The sequence below is a fragment of the Brachyistius frenatus genome, unplaced genomic scaffold, assembly GCF_029030835.1.
Source record: "Brachyistius frenatus isolate BFR_SWC_R1_liver_20210118 unplaced genomic scaffold, ASM2903083v1 Contig_289, whole genome shotgun sequence".
Taxonomy (NCBI): domain Eukaryota; kingdom Metazoa; phylum Chordata; class Actinopteri; family Embiotocidae; genus Brachyistius; species Brachyistius frenatus.
The window spans coordinates 95,001-119,762 of NW_027210888.1; the positions used below are offsets into that span (position 1 = coordinate 95,001).

Consider the following 24,762-nt stretch of genomic DNA (forward strand, 5'->3'; position numbering starts at 1 on the left):
GATTGTCCAGTTGGTTCTAGTTCACTACTGTACGTTCTCCTGCTTCAGCCAGAATATTAAATGCATCAAAGACCAGTGGAAGAGTGCAACAAACAAAGCCTCAACCACAGCTGACAGAGTGGATGGCTGGTCTGCAGCCAGAGAGAAGTTTGATCCTCTGTGCATAATGTTGCTGTGTGTGTGTCGGAGTGTGTGCACACCGAGGACAGCACACACAAAGCACAAAGAGAGGGAATAAACAGCATGTTCCTCAGAGTGGAAACAGGCCGACACGTCCGATGAAACTTCTTTTCACACAAGGCTTTGATCTGACTTTGATTTCAGCCGATGTGTATCTAAAGTGACATCTCACTTTGCCACAAAGGTTCTTTTTTCAGTTTGTCCAACTCACTTCTATAAATTCATGAATAATCGGCCATGGTCACTGTTCATTTTATGGATTGATCCATGAAATAAGCAGGAGAATCTGTGTTCAGGTCTCGTTATACTGTATCAGTCGGAGTCCTGGATATGCAGCTCATCCACTGAGTTCCACAAAACAATCCTGTCTCTTTAAATTCAAGTTTGATTACTGTGCCCAACTTTACCCTCATTCAAGCTACATCTCATCTCAGCGGGAGATCAACATTCACCTGAGTCCTGGATGTACTGAAAATGTCCAGTACGCAGGTCATCTGAGCTGTGCTCCGTCCGAGGAGAGGGAGAGCCTGGGGAGGGAGGAGGCAGGGTGAGGAAGGCCTGGCCCCTGGAACCGCTGTCACCCAAATCCCCTTTCTTGAGGTGGAGGTAGGCACGAAGGTGCTCCTCCACCAGCTTCAGGCAGTTCAGATGTTCCTGGCCCCAAAAGACCTGTTTGGACAGAACAAGAAAGATAGTTGGAAATAAAATGGCTAATAAAGAGGGGGGTTTGTAGGGAAAGAGAAAGAGAGACAGACTAACCTCCCATTTTATCAAATTTATCCGTTAAACTGTTCATTAAAGCAAATATCTGATCATCCAACCGTGTGGGCAGAAACTCAATGCAACAGGGCCGAAGTTTAAACCAGGCATCAGGATATCTAAGAAACTGCTGACCCAGTGGGATTTCCACACACAACCATCTCTAGGGTTTACAAAAAAAAAGAAAGGAAAATGTCCAGTTTGGTTCTCTGAGTGGAAACACCTTGTTGATGGCAGATGGGGCACAGGAGACTGATTCTACAGTGAGCAGAGGCTCACCAAAACCTGACCATGGAAGACTGGAAACATGTTGCCTGGTCTGAGGAGAGTCAATTTGGGTTGTTTTGGGGGACGTTTTCTTGGCACACTTTGGGTCTTCTTAGTACCAAGTGAGCATCATCTAATCACCACAGCCTACCAGAGTCTTGTTGCTGACCATGTGCATCCCATAATGACCAGTGCTCCCGTCTTTTAATAGCTTTCAGCAGGACAACAGCCTCGCCACAACGTTCACATCATCTCAGACTAGTTTGCTGAACATGACACTCAAATGACCTCAAATGACCTCCACAGCCACCAGATCTCAGTCAAACAGAGCAACTTTAAACATGGTGGAATGGGAGATTTGCATCACGAAGATGCTCCTCACACATCTGCAGCAACTGTTTCATACTGTCACGTATTGACGTGAACAAACCTCAGGAATGTTTTAAGCACCTTGTTGAATTTAAGGCAAAAGGGGGTCCGACCTGGTGACAGCAAGGTGTACCTAATGAAGTGACCGGATGATGAATATGGGAAATAAATCAAGTTTAAAAAACAGACGGGGATAAGAAGGAAGCTAGACCACGACACACTTCATCAACGATCATCGCACTTTCTTTTCCAAAACAGAAAGAGAAGCAGTCAGGGTTACCCTCGTCACCACCCGCTCACAACCTCACTAACGTTACCCAACACAAGCTTACATCCTCCTCACTTACCCACGGCATTCCCCTTCCCGTGCTCCATCAAAGTGAGTCTGCCTGGGGTTTGGACTCAGGACCAGGAATCTCTGAGTCAAAAACTCTTCACACATGGAGCCGCCTGCCTGCTCGCCCGCTACTCGCTAGCTCGCAAGGGTGGGTTATGACTAAACTCTGAAAACAGGAAAATTTGGGGATTTTTTTTTTTCCCAAGTTTTTGGAAAGAGAGCACGAGAAGAAGGAATCGGAAGGAATTCCGGTGGTTTTTGTACAGCACTTGATTAAAACACCACAAACGCCAATATTTGCAGAGGGAAATGTATGATTACGTATTAAGTGTTGACTTGCAAGTGATGTTTCTGTTAATGGGCACGCAATAAAAGCATTAAGGGAACCATTGAAAAAAGGAGGAGGGGGTTCCCCCTGAGGAAGCAATGTGGAATAATACATTAGTAATATTATGTTCACTTAGTCACATTGAAAAGGGACTTTTCAGTGTGTACGTTATGTAACTTCTCAGGAAAAAAAGCACACATAAGATATAACCCTCCCCCCTAAAAATAGTCTTATAATATTCCACCACTTAACCAGCAGATGTGACTCAAACCTACAGTGGAATTATAGCATGCAGTTCCTACTGTCATCACTTCCCTCCAAAGAGGACAGAAGCCATGACAGAATTAAAGAGGACCAGCAGATTTAAGAGGAGTGTTAAGAGTGTGATGAGCTGTGCTTGTGGATGTCAGCTTATGAACACTGTGAGGTTTAATATGGAAACCGAGGACACTGAAGCTGACGTTTTGTTGGGCAGTAGCATCACCTTCTCATTAGGGCTTTTCCTCAGCTGGAAAAACCTCCCTCAAACTTTTAGTAAGTGTCCTTGAGTAAGACACTCGCTTCCAACCAGGTGCAGAGGTGCTGATCTGACCCTGACCTCTAAGAACTGGAGCTGTGACGGCTGATAAATCTTATGACTGAGGATGCTGAACTGATTTCATCGGGGATACGAACCTGCAGCAGGCCTCCCTTCAGGTCCAGCAGCAGTTTAGGGGGGCCGGGCTCGGGTCCAGGGCTGCCGCTATGCCGACACCAGCGAGCCTCCAGGGAGCTGCTGCAGGAGAACGGCCCCAGCAGGACACGGCTGCGCTCCTTCAGTCCCGTTCTCATCAACGCCTCTTTCAGCTCCAGCAGCACCGACGCAGCCTGAATTGCATCTAGGAACACAGGAGCAGCAATAAATTGCATGTACAGCACGGGGTGGAAAAACATCAATGATACCCGATGTTCGACATGGTTTGTGGATAAAGCAGGAGCAGCCACTAACTAATTACACATTGGAAAAAAAGAAGAATGGAGGTTCAGATAAATGGAGGAAAATCTTGAAAATCAGTGCTAGTTTCAAAGGGAAACAGTGATACCTCTAATTATGTACAAAAACTAACAGTTCATTGATCCATTTGCAACTGGGCCAGATGAAATTAAAACATATAAACAATTCGACCTCAAACTTCAGTTGCACAAATGCTTGCCTCTTGTTTTTACACAGTTCAATTACAAGAGTCTGGCTCTGTGATAGTACAGCAGCAAAACATACATCAACCACATCACTGACCTTCAGACTGCTGCACTCATCTCAGGTTATTAGCGTAAATGTTTGAAGAAGCAGCATTATTCCTCTTTCTACTGTATACATATGTCAACGCCTTTGGCTTTAAGTTTGTTCACTGAAGGGATGATGAGCAGTTCAGAGAGAATAGTATGTAAGGAGTATGTTTTTAGACACAGACATGAATATCAAACCACATTTGGGTCTAAAATGTACAATATTAAATCAGTTAAAAAGAAGAACATGGTTTCGATCCTTTGTGTCTTCCTTTGGGATCGCGGTAACACCAATCTGAACCTGTATGACATTTAACCTCAAACCTCTTTGATTGAGTAAACTAAACAGGTTTAGCAGACATGCTGACTGGGAGAGAACCCTGATGGGGAGAGAGCTGCCAAACACCGCCCCCATCCTGAGAAAACTAAAAGTAGAAAAGCCCCGAACTTAATATGAAAACCTGAAAACATTCTCTGGAGATGTGTCACTGTGGTCACAGGCCATCCTGAAACTGTCCTTTTGGTCCCATAACTCAGCAGATTGAAACCCTTTCTACAAGTTGCTGACATGGGAGGCCTGATCTGGTTAAAGCTGCAGCAGCAGCAGCCCATTTGGAAACCTCAACACTCGATGACTAATAACGCCCTGAGAAGCAGTTCTTTAAACAGGCCTTTTATTGTTATCATTATTATTCTCCATTCAGCTTGGCTGCAAGTCTGGGAAAATAACAGAAAGCAGCGACACACCTGTTTCAGTCCAATCAGTAACTATAACTACCTGTTATTCAAATGTGTGACTTTGGAAATTTCAACAGGTGTACAGAATAGAGAGCACCATTAAAATTATATTTCATTATAGAAATCATAAACAGCAATTCAACTTGGAGCTGTATTAAGCACTGCAAAACACATCGAGAGGAACCCTTTGAAAACTGAGAATTAACATCGTATGACATCAGTTAGTATTGAGTTAGTATCGGGTTACAGTTGAATATGTCGCATGTACAGTATATGAGCTCTGTCACTGCTGTGGATGAGTACAGCGGACAAGTCAACTTAACTTAGAAAAAAAAAAAGACATCCAAAAAGTCTGGACCAGTAAGATATTTACAGCCAAATATTTTTACATGAAAAAAACACCTTCCCATATTTAAATCTCAGTGCTGTGAGAAAAGACGGACTACTCTGGCCTCGGGTTCACTCGGGGTGAAGCAGGACGGATGGGGTTTGAGGGAGACGGGAAAGGCGTACGAGGGGATCGGGGGAGCAGGTGATGAATGAGGAGACCAATAGATACGGACACGGATGGCGAGAGACAGAGTGAGAGACAAAACCAGAAGGTGTGAGAGAGAAAGTGAGGTATGATACAATGAAGATTCAACACAAGAGGACTCAAATCTTTCCAGGCTCGCTCCACTGACTCGGGAACATCTTATTCAACATTACAGTGCAATGACACAGCAGGGGGCTCCAATGAAAGATGGATTCTCCTGCATGAAACAATCTGGGGGAAATACTATACTGGGATGACTCATTTCTCTGAGGACAGAGAGCGTTGATACGAGCTGGTAGTTTACCTGCTGATATCTCCTGGTGTTCCAGTGCAGACTGAACACTGGCTTCATTTTTATGGCTTGGATTTATTAGACAGGGAGAGGTGAACTCCCAAACTGGCTTGTTAAATTGAGAATCTTTGACAAACACATATCCAGTACATAAAAGCACATTTGTGAAAAACACGTACACACAGAAGCACATAAAGAGACAAACACCTGCTTCCATCCAGATGTATGCAAAAGCAGAAACACAACCACACACACACATCCAGGTGAACAAGTGGAAACAAACACTCCCACACTCTCAGAAACACAGTGTATATCAGAGCCTTTTCTCCTGTCTCACCGTGCGTCATTTACAGTTTAGCTGACCACAGCATCCTGGTGTTAAAGCCAGCAGCAGCAGCCAGCACGCTCAATAATCAGCCTAATTGGGAGGCGTTTTAATGAGGGGGAATCCCTTTCTTTCTTCATCCCCAACTACATTCTTCCTCCCAGGATGAATAACAGTCAGAGGAACATTTCTCCATCTCTGCTTTTACCCTGAATGACCTTATTACCACTATGTAGGTTTGTCTCCAGAGACATTACACTGCTGAACTGTGAAGTGCTGCCATGAGCAGGGAGGAGTAGAAAGGAGGGAGCTCTGAGAAATATTAGAGGATGAGGCAGATGGTAACTCTGTGTATGTGTTTGCCCACATATTGAATACTGTACATGCAACACATTAACAGACGATAGGTTAAAAAAATACAACAAGCAGAGACACAAGGGGAAAAGGAAGACGATGCGAGCCAAAGTAAGAGAGCTGAGACGGAACACACAGAGCATGAATTTGTGGGTGATGGGAAGTAAATAAAAGAGCAGCAGCATCTTTGTGGAGCGTGTTGACCTCAGACGCATGGCTGCGGTATGACAGATGATAAATACTGGACAGTTATCATCCAACCATCACTTAATACCTTACGAGACAAACACAGACATACATGGGGAAAAAAATAAAGTAGTTAAGTCATAGCTTACATCTTCATACAACCCTATGTAATGTATTTTCAATACCACCATACAGCTCTAATTCATGGTACAGTGTTTACTGAAATGGTCCCCTATAAAAAACAACTAGACCCATATCCAAGCTGTGAAACAGCAGCAATTACAAGCTGATTCACTGTGACCTTAGAGAGGAACAAACACACATCTGTATACACACATATTGTAACAAACTAAATAATATAAAACCCCCAAACACACTGACACACCAGGGACCGAAGACCAATAATGGAACTCTGCTGAAATAATAAGGAATCTAATGAGGAGTGAACTGATCACTGAACACACAACCTACACGTTTGCAGAGTAACTCACACCTGCATATTTCATGCTGTCATAGCAGACTGCCCTTAAACCAGTACACACACACACACACACACACACCCACCCACACACACACATATCCATTGCAGGCTAACATACAACCTCGAGGAACCAAGTGGGTGGTGGGAAACAGGGTGGATGGAAATCTTCCTGGAGTGAAATACATCTCTGGCGAACACCCGGGTGAGATTAGATAGGATGGGAGACTGATTTAGCGCGTTGGTTTCTCCCTGGCAGACGTTATCTGACCACTGCCTGGCTGATTTATACCCTGCGACATGCTGGTATCAATTAGAAGAAACCTAAAGGAGTCATTACATAACGAGTGGAGGCCCCTGAAGACCTTCTGGGATGGTAAGAGTAATATACTGTCACTCACCACAGAAATACGCTCTTCACTCACCACAAGACCACTATAGGACACTAGAGGAAACTGGTTTTGGAGCAGGGGACACTGTCGGCTCAGTGCAGGAAGCCATGCGTCATCCAAGCCGTTACAAATACTCGCACTGATAAGTGTTGATGAGTTACATATTGGCTCAGTAACAGCTGCAATGCATAAGCACACTGTATATGGCAGATATGTGTTAATTTCTTAATATTCAACGCTGAATATCATCTTTTCATAGGATGACAAATATGAAGATAATGCAGCATGCACAGACATCTCTTTTTACTTTTCACTCCCATTCTGTCACCCAACCTGAGCCTGATGGGTTGTGACGCATTATCCGGTTTTAGGTCGAGTTCGAGCCGTCTTATTTCAAACAGCTTCAGGCTCGCTTTGGTTATTTTCAAACGTAACTTCATAAGAAATGTCTCTCTGGAATGAGTCTGAGTGCTGCAAGTAGAAGAAGCAGTGAAAGAAAAGGCAAAACCAACTTCATGTTATCCGTCACATTATCCTGGCAAACTAATGAGCAGTGATAGAAGAAATAAAGCACAATGTTGCTAATGGGAAGCTTCAGTGTTAAACGTTATGACCGTAAATGAGTTATTGTTGTACTTGTACATTGTTATGTTAAGCATTACGATTGTTTAAACTGTCCAAAGCCTGAGTTTACGGTGCAGGACGATCTGATTTGACACGATGAAGTCCAACTGAAAAGGTACATCAGTGCAATTACTATGATATTACTGACACTGAAGATGCACCTTCGTGCTGTTTTTTTTGTAACCGGTGGCATTTTGTCTGGTTGGCTGCAGCTCCTGAGTCTGTGAATGTGAATATTTTGGCTCTTCCCAGGTCAGTTCTTTTTTATTTGAAAGAAAGTAGAAATTACAGCACTATTGGGTCAGTATGGGTTCACAGCTCAAATTTGGCACCAAGAACTGGATGAAGTTTTCATGCCTTCTTGCTGCTGTCATATAAAGAAATATGGTACACAGCTGGAAATTACTGATTAATTTCAGCATTCTAACCTATTGAGATATTTGCAGGGAAATAAGTTCATGTTTTGAGATCAGATTTGGAATTTATCCCGTTACACCAAACTGCCCCAATCTAAGAGCAGAACATGTTTAAATCAAACATGTGTACAGTGTTTGTTGTGCAGGTAGAAGGGAAAGCTTCTCGTAAACAGTACAATATAATGTATGCACAAGAGCTGAAAGATGAATTAATCAGCCCAAAAATAATAGAAAAATAATTTGACCATGGCTTCATCATTAACTTTAATATTCTCCATCTTTCCAGCTTCTATGAACTGTGTGAAGTCGCGGTGAGGATTTGCAGGTTTTCTTGTTTATGTGATTATACAGTTATTATTATACAATTATTAAGTGATGTCTGCACACAGCAAACAACCTGATGAGATCATGTTGGGCCGTCATTTTTCTCTATTCTGACATTTCATAGGTTAAAGAAAGACATAGGTCAGGAAAACAATCATCACATCTCCTGCTAATGAAAATCATTATTAGTTGTTGACCTAATATCTTCTAACTTTCTAACTATCGTCCGGGTTAGAGGTTTTCACAAGGCCTAGTGAAAAAGCTCCCAGTGTTCCTCAGGATATGAGCTCTGAACATTTAATGAAGACTGCTGTAAAAAAACAACAACTCTTATTTATGTTTGTCTCATATTTAACCAAAACAATTTCATAGTTTTCGATAACCAACTAACTGCAACATACATTTGATTGAGCAGCCATGTGTTTTAACAAATACCTGGGCACTTCCCCCCATGACTTCTCTGTGACATATTTCTATTATTAATGCATTGAAAACAATTTATTCGTTGGATTAGCTTGCCAAATCACTGCAGGGTGTATTTCCAAATATAAATCTTGTTTTGGCTTTGCTCAGCTCTGCTTTTCCCTGACCATTGAAACAGAAATAATATGATAAATGGAAGAGAGTGGCTTTCTTTCAGCAGAGTAAACAAACTGACATGATCGTAATTCAAAGATTGGCCAGGGAAACAAAATAAAAGTTGAATTAAAAAAAACAGAAGAGACATAAATAAATAATGGGTAGCTTTCACTTTGTTCCACCAGAAGAAGTTTTCCTTTATAAGTGCGCTGGAGTAAATCACCATGAAGAAGCAGGGGGTCCACAGAAGCAGAGGACCGAGGAGAAAGCTTTGCACGTGTGTGTGAGAGTGTGTGTGAGAGTGTGTGAGAGTGTGTGAGAGTGTGTAAGAGTGTGTGTGAGGGTGTGTGTGTGTGTGTGTGTGTGTGTGTGTGTGTGTGTGTGTGTGTGTGTGTGTGTGTGTGTGTGTGTGTGTGAGAGAGAGTGTGTGTGAGTGTGTGTGAGAGTGTGTGTGTGTGTGTGTGAGAGAGAGTGTGAGTGTGTGAGTGTGTGTGAGTGTATGTGTGTGTGTGAGTGTGTGTGTGTGAGAGAGTGTGAGTGTGTGTGTGTGTGTGTGTGTGTGTGTGTGTGTGTGTGTGTGTGTGTGAGAGAGTGTGTGAGTGTGTGAGTGAGTGTGTGTGTGTGTGTGTGTGTGAGTGAGTGTGTATGTGTGAGTGTGTGTGTGTGTGTGTGTGTGTGTGTGTGTGTGTGTGTGTGTGTGTGTGTGTGTGTGTGTGTGTGTGTGTGTGTGTGTGTGTGTGTGTGTGTGTGTGTGAGTGTGTGTGTGTGTGAGTGTGTGTGTGTGTGAGTGTGTGTGTGTGTGTGTATGCTGGTGTGTGCGTTGTGAGGAAATTAGGGGCACTCTATGGGCAGTCTGACGGAGAGCTGAGAGATTAGGGGGGGGTCTTGTTTCATGGACCCTAAGACATCTGTCCTCTCTCCTCTGCCCGCCTCCCTCCTTTCCTTCATTGAACTATAAATGCCCCCCTACCTTGGGGAGTGGTGGGCCACGGATGGAGGGAGGAATGCGGCTTCCACTTGCTTTTCATTAACACAGGATCTGGTAACACGCCTCACTGTCAACCTAATCCCCTCTCTCTCCATCTTGTCCCCTGGCAGAGGGGGCTGCCATGACCAGGTACAGAGTCCCAGATGTTCCCGGGACTGGGTGGAGGGGGTGGGGGGTGGATGACAACCATGGATGTACGGTGATGAAGACAGGGTGGGACGGGGTGAGTGTAATGACATATACTGAAGAGACCTGGCTAACTGCTCACAGTGCAGTCTGCCCGTGTTCTGTTTATTACTCCAGACTTCCTGTCGTTCGGCCTCCTGCGTCTTTCTGGAACTATTCATATTTCTGTTTCAACTCGTGAAATCATTTCTTGTCTTGTTTACTTATTTTGCCTTTTCTACTCATGTTGTGTACTAACTCTCTCAGTGTGTTCTCTCTGTCAGTACAGAACCATCAGAACACTACAAGTACCAGGATGAAGCACTCAGAACGCTCCAAAACAAGAAGTGTGAAACTCTGGACACTTTCCGCACTAAACGGTCGCCATCTTGACTCGGTAGAGGAAGGGGCGGGGCGTAAAGGATTTTCAAATTAAAAGCATGTGAGGAAGCTGCAGCTGTTCCTGAACACAGTGTTCCTTTTCCACTGCTGCTGCTGGACAGAAGAATCAGTGGGCCTGATTTACTAAGATCTCAAATAAAGGCACTAAATTTCTTCTAAAAGTTTGCAAATTTTTTGGTGATTTACTGAGTAATTATCAGTCTGTCATTGAAATCAGGTGCAAATCTCAAAATTGAAATGAGGGTTTGTGTGTTAAAGAGATTCCAGCAATGGAAAACAGAGCGACCGCAAAAGGAAATCTGATCCCACTGAAATTAAGAAATATAAATATAACAAGAACAAAACGCTTTATAGGAGATTATCAGCAAGAAAGTTAAGACTGAGGGAAAAACTAAAAGGTGAAAAAAAGGCTTGATAATAAAACGTGGGTAAATAAAAGAGGACGGTGGATGAGATCCTCTAACAGACACTGATCAGCAGGTCCAGATCTTTCTGTGATGAGCAGCTGATGTTTCATGGAGTTCCTGGAGGTCTCGTGAACCTGATGAAGCTACCTGTGAATTCTGCAGGACTCATTCAGGATGTGACAGCTCACCTGAATAACAGGACTGGAGGGAGATCCAAGCAGAGATACGCTGGAACCACCCAGAGGCAGCAAAATGCTGAGTCGGAAGAAGTTCTGACTTTGCTGGTATCTCGTGGCTCCTCCTTGTTGTTGGCTGTCAATCATCTTTCAGTTCATTCAATAACTCAGAAATGTCATCGCTGGACAAACGACATGTCTGATTAATTTCTCCCTCTGACATCAGAAATGTTTACGGGTGTAAAACCTGGTTCTCTACATATTCTCTGATTTCCTGCGTCTCCTTCACAATAAGAGCAGCCGTGTCTCCTTCACAATAAGAGCAGCCGTCTCTTCTGATGTTCATCTGATTAAAACCTTCAGTTGTACTAAAATACACAACAATCACTTCTCCTGTTTCTATTTCCTGGTTTATTTGCATGTTTCCTCCCAGTATTTTACACCTTCAAGCAGAAACACACAATATTACATAAGATGCAGGGAAACACCGAACGGACAACGTGTGTTAAACTGCACATTTGGAAGATGAAATCCTCGCTGCACGTCGTCAGTAGATCTGATGGACATAAGTTTGCAGGTGATTTTACACACGCAAACGTTTAGTAAATCAGACCCAGTGTGTTTATTGAGTGTGTTAAACAGAGGACACAAAGACACACTGATTTCTGGGTAAAATAATTAAAGCTGCAGATATTTTGGAGGGTGATGTGTTCACATGATGAGGTCATTTCCTGTCTGTGCAGAACAGCAGTGTGTGATTTCAAACAACACTACTGCACTACACAGTAAGAGTCCTGACATGGAAGAGCTCTATTTGTTAGTGTGCTGAGGGGAGGATGTCATCTGGAACACAGCATACGTCTCCTCCATCTACTCCTATATCTCCTTGCTTCCCTTCTTTCACAGCTCTTCCTTCCCTCCTCCTCCCTCCCCTGTTTTTCTTTGCACACTGGCATCAACCTGAGGTCTGCTCAGGGTTTGCTTCATCAGTCTCCGTCTGCCACTGAGGACCAGCAGAGCAGCAGCAGCAGCAGTAACAGTAATGATGCATACTGCAGCAGTAGTCGTCCTACCTTCTCCTGTCTTACATCTCTCATGTACAGCCTCTCCCAAGGGGCTCATTCCCGCTGACTTATTGTGGCAGCTCAAAGGCTCAACCTTACAGGATGGGAATCCTAACCTTTATCTTTGGAAAATTCCAAAGTATCCATTTTCTATGGTACGGAGCAGACAAGAGTGGTGAATGATGGAGGCGGTGCAGCGAAGGCTAAAAGTCAGCAGATACATCTATTGTCACCAGCGATCAGTCTGCGTAATTGGAGACAGTTTGTCTCCTTTCAATAGCAACAAATCTGGAAACACTATGTGAAGAAGCCCTCGGGGAAAATGGCCGTGTATGTTGTGACAAAGATCGATAAGGGTGCTTAAGTTGTCCAAAAAAAAAGAAAAGAAACAACTGGGTGAGACAAACATGTTACTCAGAACAGTAACTTTTGACATTTGCATTAAAATCTTTTCCCGTACAAACATGATTTTCTCTGTGGGCATTCGGCACCCTGAAACTTTGCAGCCTCCCTCTTGTCAACATTTACTGGTTTCAACATGTGCTCAGAGATGAAATATCAGGCTCTTTAATGAGACCTACATCTTGGATCTTGAACCTCTCAGGTATTTCAGAGAGCGGTCAAATAAGATATAAGAGGAGCTGAACAAAACGCTGCTGCACATGATGACAGCATTATTTTATGGCAGCTACTATAATATCTTGCTCAGGACAGACATACATGATGCCATGTTTTTTGAGCCGTAACAACAAGCAGTATTTCAAAGAGTTGGGAGCCAAAGTGAGGATGGATGATCCAGTGGATGTCAATAAACAGCAGAGGTCCTGATCCCAACAGTTGCATTAGCGTCCGGTGGGACTGTGACGTCCTGAGAGCAGCAGCTTCAAATGTTCTCCACCAAAACACACTTCACCACGGATCAGTTTCTACTTCTTGTGTTTAAGGTAAACAAATCAAACAAGTGCTATTAGTAAATCTGTAGAGATGTATTAGTGTGTGCAGAAGAAAGAGTAATGGCTATAAATAGTAGAGCCACTTGAAAGCAGAGTGAGTGGGAGAGGATTAACTTTCATATTAGCACAACTGTGTCTGAACTATTTTTTCCATTGCACTGCACACAGTTTCAACTGTGTTTATCAAAGTCAACACATCAAAGATGGATGAAAGCTGAAAAGCTGGTGAAAATCAGAGCAGGGCAGCAGCTCTGAGTATTGTGTCACTGTGCAGTTATGCAGATTTGAGTAAACAAAGTGCAAATTGTTTGAGGTTTTAATTAACATTTTTGACTATCATTTTATCTGAAGTAACTCTATATAACAACATCTGCAAGACAGATGCAGGCACTTAGGGAGCCTTGCTCCAGCTCTGTCCTCGTCCCTCCGTCAACACAGGATGTGTTGCTCAGCGGCACTGAGGTGAAGACCAGCACAGGCAAAATTATGAGTCAAAGTTTTCCTTGTCATCAACTGCATGTGACATGTCTGCACTTTACACTGTTTTATCCTCCTGCTTCTATTTACTGTCCAATTCGGAGGACGTGCAGAAAGTGAAAAACAAACTAAAAAGCCTGATCGTCTGTCGGAGCATGTCTCACACTCAGCGGAGCAACTGGAAGCTTTTTCATTTACATTAGCAGTTCTGATTGTCATAATTGAAACACTGTGATGCCTCCTGGATAACAATCGGTGTCAGTGAAGGCCGGGTTTGGTCCAAACATCTCGCTCTCACACACTCAGACAGAAATGCATGAAAACATCATTCTGTGTCCAATCCTGACACACACACACACACACACACACACACACACACACACACACACACACACACACACACACACACACACACACACACACACACACACACACACACCGTGTAATCAAATACACACAGTACCACAACAACTTTAGATCCAACACTAACACAAACATCTCACTTTACAGAAACCTGGTTCTTGGCAGATGTAAAAAACTGAAGTATTCCAAATGACAATGGAAGCAATGCAGCTTATTTGGTTCCCGATCTCTCCGAGTGTGAGTGAATGACAGGATGTCAAATCTTCCAAACAGACTGAGCCGTCACAGTCTTCAACAAAGAGTGGAAACTTTGACAAAGTAGTTTGACGTGCTGGTCAGTAAATCTTCAGCGTCTTTATGAGGAGGATTTATACTTCTGCTGTTGATTTAAACACATTCCTGAGGGAACATGTTACATTCAGCTACATTCCTAATAATTTCAAATCTGAATGAGTAACAAATGTAGATATGACGTGCGCTGGGTATAGCTCTTTACAATTTGTCCACATCAATACTTGTTTGGTTACATAATGGCCTGAAACAGAACAATTTGTTCTGCACTATATTTTTGTATTGGATATTTGGAGCTGTGTGTAACTGTACTTTCTATTCAAAGAGCCTGGACTGAATCCCGCTGGCTCAGATGGTGAGTTTGGGTACTAGACAAATGACACGCCACAAAAGAAGCATGTACACTTAGTGTAGAGCATTACTGAGTCTTAAAATTGCGGTTGCTTAAAAAGATGATAAAATCTGCCAAATGGGGTGAAGTCATTCCAGTTGTTTCCAATGCAGCTCCACCTGTTTCAGGAATTTCCTTCAAACAAGTGTCTATATCTTGAAATATAGCAGAATAAGATGGATCACATCACCACTTTAATGTTTTTCACTTTCACATTAAGAAAAAGTAACAGAGTCATTTAAGGTCCAGGCCCAAGTGACTCTGGAGTGATCCAACACGGGTCATTCCCTGAGCTTAGATCAGTCTTCGTACGGTGATGGAGAAAAGAAAGAAAGAACACGTTTCAACAATCTAAAGCTTTCTATCAAGATCAGATCAAACCTTTGAGTTCTGCTCTGAAATTCCATGATCACAGTATGAAAGTGATGTGACAGCTCAACGTCGTTAGCTGCTGTCATTGGTAACTAATAAAATACAAATGACAAATCTTCTGATTAAAGTCTGAAGAACTGTAACGATGAATATTTGGCCGGCCCATCATGGTAACAGCCACCAAAGTAGGTTTCAGACTCAGTGTCTTCCTCGGTTGTGTGGATTTATATTATATTCTCCTTGTGTTTATCAAGTGTCTGAACTCACATAAGGAATTTAACTTTTTAGTTCTTGTGTTTTACTCACCTTCTATCCTCGGCCCTGACTTCATGTTCAGACTTCCTGTCATGGCCGACACTGACACGGTCATACTGGGCCTCATGGGATGGCTCTCGGTCTCCATGACGACTACAATCTGCGCAGTGTGGAGAGAGACCTTGTGGAAGGACAACGCCAGGGACCCGACACCGCTGGCTTTACCCAGGGCCGGGGCTGGAGGATGTGGGTCTGACGGAGGAGCAAAGGCCCTGTGTGCTGTCTTGGTGGGGGAGGAATGAGGCGAGGAGGAGGCGGACGGTGGTTTACTGGAGGAGTCCCAGCTGTGGTTTGGGAGAACTTTCTTCAGGTAGGCTTTTGCCTGCTCCAGCTTTGCCAAAGTGGGATTGATTTTCAGGGGGCGTGACAGCTCCACATTCAGCTCAGCTGGAAGAAAAACAGCAAAACAGAAGATGAGGGAGGAGAAAGCATTACTGTCAGCAACACTTTACCAACAACAACTCCCTCTGTGGATAGTTTGTGAAGAGGCTTTCGTAAAAGAGGGGCGGCTCTCTGGTGCTCATCCTGACTGTTTATGAAGTGCTGAGTGATGAAGAAAACCAGGCAGGAAGTAGAGAGAGCAACACTTTTGGGCAAGTGATAAAAACATAACTGCATTGGTGGGGGAAAAAAAGCTACCTCATGACAGAAGTAGACTCAGTAGTAAACACACTGAGCCTGGATCCCTCTGGCTTCTTTGTGTGATCCATTTCTATCCGTGAATGGGTAATTAATATTTGACATAGTTTTGGTGATTAGTAATCTAGTGACAGACTGTTTAGTCTTCCTCAATGTTAAAGCAGGGCCTCTTGAACGATGTCAAACTGAGGATGAGAATTGAATAAATTCTCTGTTGGCTGAGGTCCTGGCTCTTTAAAAGCTGCTCTTGAAATTTGGAAACCCACAATAAACTGGACACAATCCATTTGGGGGTTTTAAGACGAGGTCGGCTTCATCAGTGTTCCAATGAGCAGATCTTTAGCTATCTAACCCATGGGATGCTACATGGTACTGCATCTCGTAAATCAAACTTGGAGCGCTTCTCTCGTCTTCTAATCACTCAGCTTTGCATGCAATGAACTGTAAAAGGACAGCTGGGTCCCGTCTTTCTCCGTTTCTCCTTTTCATATGTAGACAAATATGCACACACACAATTACTGCCTGTCTCATTGTAACATCTTAACGTGTCACTGTGGAATAGCAGAGGAGAATCTTTTCTTCATGCCAGCCACATAAATCAAAGACTCCTCTCTCCTGTTCTACCTCTCTCACTCCTGCTGCACTGCAGCTTTCAAACACTTGACTGGAATTTACAGAGACACATGAATTAACTCAATCCTGTTTTACACCACTTCCATTATCCCATTTTTCCACTTGGTCATGATGATGGGAGCAGGAAGCAGCCGAAAACAAGCGCAGCTGTTTTTCATGGTCTCATCAAGGCTCCAGTGTTTAGAGGCTTTTTAAGGGTTTTCGGCCTCCTGTCCACCTCCTTCTCAGGTAGACACACTGAATGACACGAGTGGGAGCAGTGCCGACACACACACACACACACACACACACACACACACACACACACACACACACACACACACACACACACACACACACACACACACACACACACACACACACACACACACACACACACCCTCAGGACTGTTCCTCATCTAAGCCAGTGGAAGTGAGGCACATGGTCAAATGGAAGGATGGCTGCAGAGAGGAACTGGAGGAAAGATAAGTGGAATTTGCTGTGCAATGTAGCTTATCATTTCCACTTGACTTATCACCAGGAAACTTTCCAGTGGAGGAATAAATAGCCTATGTGCAGCTGTTCATCCAGGTTGCTCTGTTCCCCTCCCATGTTCTTTCACCCTCTCGTTTTCTCCCACTTCGTTTCATGTAGCTAATCTTTCTGCTTCTCTCTTCCTCACTCCTTTCTATCTTTTCCTTTTCCTCCACCCACAACCTAATCAACCCCTCCCCCCTCTGTAATCACATAAAGATGTCTGTGATCACCCAGTCAGGGCCAGTGCCGGGGCCCAGGCCTCGCCTGGCTCTCCACACATGGAGACCTGGTCCTGATTATCGTTTGTCCTCCTGAAGTTTCTTTCTGCCCCCACCCATCCCACCCCCGACCCAGTAACTCTGAAGTGATGGTAAGGGATTTATTACCTGTTGAACCCATCTGAAACTCACCTGGCCTCCGTGAGCTCTGCAACTGATACAGACTATGACTTTTTGAAGACTTATTCTATATTAACTTCAACTTGACTGAAGGACTTTTATCAGGAGAAAAACATCCCTGTACTTGAACATATACAAATATATTTAGGACATTTCCCTGACATGGCTGGTAATTCTTGTTATTTGTGTCCTGCAGGGAGAAGTCACGGTTGGGTTTGGTGTGTCTCGCTGACTCAATGGGCTGACACTCGCAAAAACAGATAAAACAGATTAGAGTGAGTTCACAAATCTGCAGAAACAGAGAAAAATGTTGGGACTGTGGAGGGAGTCTCTTCCTTCTGTTAGTGGTTCCACATAGACATTTCTGCATTTGCATAAACAAGGACAAAAAATGAAACCCTTTCTTTCATAATTAAAAAGCCTATAAACAACTGCATCAAGATGTCCTGGTGAATTATTTGTTAACAGCATATTGCGCAAGCTACAATACTGTAATTTGTTTGATGCTGTTTCTGTGATTTTTCAGAGACAAGTTTAAAGTTCAGGAAACAGCTCACTACACAAAAATACAAGTGCTTCTCATGACGTGACCTCAGACCGTGTATGTTCAAGACACAGTGACACATTTAAATGATCATCTGTGTAAGAATTCCTTGAGAGATTGATCAGTTAAAGAGAAATTTTTTCCTCTTTACACTGTAAAAATATTGCAGGATAACATGTATCTGGACTTGAAGTTGTGTGGACAATTCTCCACGGAGGACTCTGGAGAGGAAGTTGGCTGCAGCATCTGTTCAGCTTCCCCCCTTCATCCACCAACTGATGGAGGACATTTTACTGCAATGGAACAATGCAAGAAAGGCTTTTGCAAAATTGAACAAAAATCACATCCCAGCGTTAAATGACCACATGTCGAATACATCTGTGTTACGTGAGACAGATAAAGGAATGTGTTCCATATGATTTCAGTATTCAGGCAAAGAAGACATAAAAAGAGGAAACTAAATCTTAGTGAAGGAAAAAAAAAAACAATTTACAAGCCATGACAGACGTATAGGTTTTACAGACTGAACTGCAAATTCTATATTCATGGATTGAGATGTAACATGATAAATACTTCTCCCAACCCTTCGCTCACTAGTTTTTATCCTTTTTTGGAGGGGGATGGAGGATGAAGGGGGGCACAGAGATTTTTTTGAATTGTTTCGTAAATAAATATTATTGACAGAAATGTGGTCTCATTTTCATCACCAAGTGGGAGAAATCCAAAGAGGAGTGTTTTCACTGGAAGCTCTCGGCCATAAAACCAATGACTGTGTTAAGCTGGAGACTGTCAGAGGAAGGACCGAGCAGCAGCATCAGCCTGGAGGTTGAGAGGTGATGTTGGTGTTCGCATACCTTTAAAGAACAGGCTTTAATGTGAACAGGCTGGGGGGAATCATACACTGGCCCTTCTCAGGTGTCAGCCTCTATTAGCACTGGAGAAAGTGGAGATCAAGGTCTGACAGAGGCACATACACACATGGATATATCTCTGCAAAGTGGTGGGGGAGATCAAATATGCTTATTACACAGGTTACTGTGCCTTTCTGGTGAGGTCATTCATGACGCCGTCCCCACTTTGAACCTGGTGTGCGTGTATGTGTGTGCGTGTATATGTGTGTGTGTGTGTGTGTGTGTGTGTGTGTGTGTGTGTGTGTGTGTGTGTGTGTGTTTGTGCAACCACCACAAACATTGTTTTCATTCCCCCCCACCTTTGATTTCTCTGGCTGACTTTCACGCTTGACACTTGACAGCAGAGAGCCTGTGTCAGACGCAGGTGGCAATGTGTCCAATTACACAGGCCGGTATGTGAAGGGCATGTGTGTATGTCTGTGTTTGTAAGGGCCCATAATATTTTGAGGCGTATCTGTAGTATCCCACTCTTACAAAATAAAAAAAGAAAGTCTCATACCCAATGAGGCCAGTGACACGTACCTCAAATGCCATCTGACTCAAATTAAAGAGGTTCTGGATGGTTCGGAGGGGCACACGCTTGTATACAGTAACTGACAACATTTCTACCAACTCATTGCTTGACAGGAACCAGGGACTCGGGAGAGTAATGGTTCCAATTTGTTCTAGCTAATCTATCACCTGCTGCTTCTCTACGGAGGGAAGGCTGATCTCTTGTCTGCAAGTGGTAGCAGTTACATCTCTGGACTCACTCACTGACCCTCGCAAAGACCAGAACTGAGTAGGAAAGAGAGAGGGAGGGAAGGAAAGTGTGTGTTTGTGTTTGCTGGTCAGTCACTGAACCCTGCTCACGTTGAAAAAACACAAAACAAACACACTGGTCTTTTTCATGCATGTGTTTGCTGGTCAAGCCTTGAACTCTCCTAGTTCTGAAAAATCTGGCTTCCTGTATGCATTTGCATTAGCAGTGTTTATGTGAGTGTGTGTGTGTGTGATGAGCAGCTGCTGAGTGAGGGTCACTGCTGAAACACCATCCACTTTACAGTACACATGTTACAAGTGTTTCCCACTCAGCATCCTTGGGAGGGCAGATTTGATTGGTCTTGCAGAATTTGCTGCTGAAATTGCGAGCATATTGTTGTAAACAGACGGCGAGCCGCGGCCTCACGGCGGTCTGCTCTCCGTTTGCGCCTGGTTGAAATAAATCAAATGTGAAGCGTTGTCGAATCAAAGCGGAGCCGCCAAACATTATACATACACATTGCAGCAGACACACACACACACACACACTGACAGCTATAAAGATTTGCACATGCAAATAAACCATCTGTAAAAACAACATGGGACAGATGAATAAAATGCTGAATGCACTTTTTCTTCCTAATCTTGTCTTCATCTTTCTTTCCCTTTTCCGACCGTCAGCTCCTCTTAGTGGAATATTCAAATAGGTGAATCCAACCTCCAATGTGTATAGGCATCATATCAACATATTTCCTGCACCTTTTTATAAATGACTCATTAGTTAAGAACTTGAAAATGATTCCCGTTCCTCTCTGTACTGTTTAAACAACAGGAATCTACAAAAATCTCTTCTTTGGTGCATGAATTCGACCGCTCTGTGTAACTTCTTCCTTTGTTCCCCGATCCCAGAAGAGTATAATTACCTCCCCCAGAGAGTCATCTAACTAAACATCACACAGTTGGAAATATGTGTGTGTGTGTGTGTGTGTGTGTGTGTGTGTGTGTGGAGGGGTGAAGGAGAACCAGTAGCACGTGTGGTCAATTCTAGATGTTGCCAGCAGAGGCTGACCCGGGGAACCTCACACTGAGCCTGGATCCTGTCTGAGTCATTCAGGAGGGTGTTGTTTGTATGTGTGTGTATGTGAAGAGAATGAATGTGACTGATTATGATTGAAGTTATCCAACTGAGACAGCTTTGCTCTTAACTAGTTCAAGGGAAACACCTGACTGTAATTCCACAGTATGGGCCCTCTGCACTTCAACTGCTGTAAACAATCAGACGTAACCAGAGAGTAAAGTCAATTATCTGTAGACATGTGACAGTAACCCTGTTCAGAGAAATGGACAAAAACATCCAATAAACAAATCACATGAAGTTTCTAATAGTAATCTAAATCTTTGACTGAATTAACTGCTGTTCCTCTTTCTTACTCCTTTCCACAGGGAAGTCAGAGGTCAGTATATACTTATGTTTAAGGACAGTCTCTACATCCATATATTTTACTATAGGCTGAAAACATGGCTAAATCTCTGATGTGATTCATGCCACATGAAAATGTGTCTGCTGGTGTCCTCCGGTACCTGCTGGGGTGTACAGAGAGCTGCATTGTGTTGTGTGATTCCAGGTGGACTTTGAGCTGAGAGCAGGAAGGGATGCGTGTGAAGGCGAGGGAGCTATACGCGCTGCTAAACCATCATCAATAACACCTACAGTCCATCCTGGAGCTCCTTCGTGTGTGCACGCACAGTGTGTGTTGGTGGTTGCGTGCATGTGGGAGAAAGACAGCCGATATGTCAAAGTGTGTGTGCAGTGAGGTGTCAGTGTGTGTGCATCTCCAACATCTGGCCTGAGTTCAGGGAGCTGAACTCTGAAGGATGTCCTGCGCCTACACACTCTCTCCATGAAACCCTCGCAGGGATAAAAACGCTGTGCACAGAGACTCGAAAGCCCACTCACGCTTTTATTCTTCACAGTTGTATTTGGGTCGGATGTCAACCACACCCTGAGGTCAACAACCTTAGCTTAAAGATACTCATATGGATATCATATCAGTCTAAAAATAGAGAACTGAACCCTGTGAAAGGCAAATTCACTTCACACACACACACACACACACACACACACACACACACACACACACACACACACACACACACACACACACACACACACACACACACACACACACACACACACACACACACACACACACACACACACACACACCAAGTTAAATCCACAGGAGCTTCTAGTGCAGTCTGCTGTAGTATCATCAGCAGCCTCCTGTAGTGAACATCCACGCTGTCGTTTAGACGGTTCATCGTGTGAACACATCAGAAAGAAGACGGTTGTGTTTGCCTCTGGTATGTTGGTTTAGTGGGCATGTTCTTCCTGCTTCACTGCGGTGGACGTTTTCCCTTAAATGGGAGTAAATGTGAAACGGATGCTCTGAATAGTGAGCGGTGTGTTAGCGTGAGTGTACAGAGGAGAATGTGTGCGTGATTCCCACCTGGTCCGTTGAGGAAATCTTTGATCTGGAGGCAGAGCAAAGGGGGGGGGATACCCGTTTTACTCTCCACCTCTCCTGCTACTGTCTGCAGCCAAAACACGTTGTAGTCCAGAGATTCTGGCAGAGTCTTTCCTGGGTCTGGACCGAACAGGATGATAAAGAAATTCAGAGGAATAAAACAGGAGAAAATGGGCACTGAGAATGGAAGTGAACAAGGCAGACGAAGAAATGGTGTCACCACATTTAACATTAGGAGATTTCATAATTGTTCTGTTAGTCATCCTTTGTGCATATAATATTTTGGTTGAAAAACATTAGCATTATCCAGACCCTACTCTTTATCCTAATAACATCCTCAGCTAAACTTGACTTTTACTCATCTTTCTCACCGAGGCACTTGTAGTCAGACGCCACTCCTCTCAACGACACGTCAAACACAGACAGCTCCATCCTCTGCTTGCGGTGGTGGCAGCTGAGCAGAGCAGATGGCTGCATCACCTGGAGGTACAACAGGGGCTCCAACACCTGGTCCTCGGCCCCTCGCCTCCCCGGCTGCCTCACTATGGTAACACCGAGGGCTTGGCGGGCCGAGGAGCGGGTGGGAGTGGGCAGGCCGTCCAGGGAGAGCAGGCTGCCTCTCAGCAGGGGGGAGGCTGGCTGGGAGGTGTTGCTGTTGAGGATGTCCTCAGCGGTCAGGCCTGCCAGGGAACCCTGGGCAGCTGGAGCGGGATCTGGAGTCGGGGAGGCCGGAGGAGACTCGGACAGGATCTCAGGCTGGTTCAGAGCCCCCTTTCCCACCTAAACCACATACAGACAGATTTAAAATAGTCTCTGGCCTCAGATCCCATAAGATTCTGGAAACTTTACTGAAGAGTTCTGGTCCAGCATCACTTCATGGATCACATCCATACAAATCAAAGTGCAGCCACTGTTCACTAAATAAAATGGCTCCTCCGTGTAGATGCAAGTACACTGATATTCTTATTAACAACTTAACCGCTCAAAATGCTTTTGTTGGATTTTCTGTTTTGTGTGAGGGGGGTTGAGCTGGTGCTGAATAGGTTACATTTCCTCTGACTGTGACAAGCTTTTAATACACAGTTCATCATACACACAAACGTTATTTACTATTTTTAGACAGTTAGATGGGCGGTGAAAGTCCATGTGGCTCATTATTGAATTAATTTATATAAATTTAAACTGTATGAACTTACTTTCATCAACTATACAATGTAAAACATAAATGAAACACCTTGGTAATGTGTAGGGGATGAGTAATAATACACATATGAATAACAGAAATGGGTAATTTGTTCACCTTATCTCTAGGTTCCTTCTTGTCCGGCGTGCTGGGGGTATCTGGCAGTGAGGGAAGGGCCTTCGGGGAGCTGGAGCAGGCATAGGTCATCACAGACAGCCTGCTAGCAGTGAGAAAGATGTCGAACGGGATGAAGCTGAGGTTCTTGGTGATGGTGGACTTGTGGGAAGGCCTGGCGATGCAGTGGTGGCTGGCCCCACTCTGCTGCTCTATCTGGACGATGCGGATGCGGGCGCTGTCGCTGCCGAAGCCGCTGTCCTGCCCGGTCCCACTGTGACGGGACGAGGAGTCAGCGCTTGCTGCCGGGTCTCGACTGCCCCGCTTTTGTTCATGTTGACGCACCTGTGCACAAAAACACAGAATGGTAAAACCATGCAGAGATCATTCGGGTCAACCAGTGGTGTGACCTCATCAGTCAGTCACTTTATCACTGCCTGTCACTCAGCGGCAGGAATTCCAATTTGAAGGGCTGAGCCTGCTGCTGATGGGGAAGAGTTGAGCTTCAGTGTTATGAGGGCAAATGGTGCGTTTCCACAACAACTAGAGTTAAAAAGGAAGAACAAAGAATCCATCTATCTATCTATCTATCTATCTATCTATCTATCTATCTATCTATCTATCTATCTATCTATCTATCTATCTATCTATCTATCTATCTATCTATCTATCTATCTATCTATCTATCTATCTATCTATTCATCCATATCCATCCATCCATCCATCCATCCATCCATCCATCCATCCATCCATCCATCTTTGTTTTAAAATGTGTGTCTTGTGTCGGCCCTGCCTCTACAATGGGACACCAACCAAATAACTGGTTTGATTGAAACCATGGACAAAGAGCCACAGAGACATTAAAGGCATGCTCTGGGACTTTTTCTGCGGTCTAAAAATCATTTTGCACTTCTTGCAATATTGGAAATGTCTTAAAAAAAAAAAAAAAAAAGGCCTCACCCTGGCAAATCACATAGTTTCGTGCAGTGACTATGGCATTGTGTATGAAGCAGCTGAGATTTTATGCTTGACTCCAACTAACGGATGTCGGGAGGGTTCCAGCCGTTGTGGCAATAAAAAGCTTTCAGTGACAGATGATATAAATCAATGTGAGTAGGTTGCTGGGTTTCGAGCAACAATGAAAACAGGCATCTTTACTCTGCTACCAAGCATCTCAGCTTCAAAACAATAAAGAAGCCGCCACTTGCTCCCATGGGAAAGGGATGAGACAAACATATAAAACTAAATGCTACCTACCAAATAATATATTACTGGACGTGTTTATGTAGAGTTGACGCGTGCGGGTAAGAACAAAAAAAGCTGGGATAAGCCAAAGACTCTACTTTTCAAAAGTTTCCCAAGTGTACAGAAATATTTTGGGGATGCTGAGAAATATTTCTTGAAACCAAAAGCACTCATTTCTGTCTGAGGCCGACAGAGA

At 43.9% G+C, this 24,762-nt stretch overlaps 1 protein-coding gene across 1 annotated transcript in view; it reads right to left on the reverse strand.

Annotated features, from left to right (window-relative positions):
* LOC138635076 (intermembrane lipid transfer protein VPS13B-like) overlaps nucleotides 1-24,762 on the reverse strand; it is a 317,362-nt gene that overhangs the window by 69,833 nt on the left and 222,767 nt on the right. Inside the window, 6 exon segments of the mRNA XM_069722388.1 lie at nucleotides 633-849; nucleotides 2,916-3,118; nucleotides 15,105-15,500; nucleotides 22,007-22,144; nucleotides 22,396-22,804; nucleotides 23,325-23,666. Of these exon segments, the coding sequence (XP_069578489.1) occupies nucleotides 633-849; nucleotides 2,916-3,118; nucleotides 15,105-15,500; nucleotides 22,007-22,144; nucleotides 22,396-22,804; nucleotides 23,325-23,666 (1,705 nt within the window).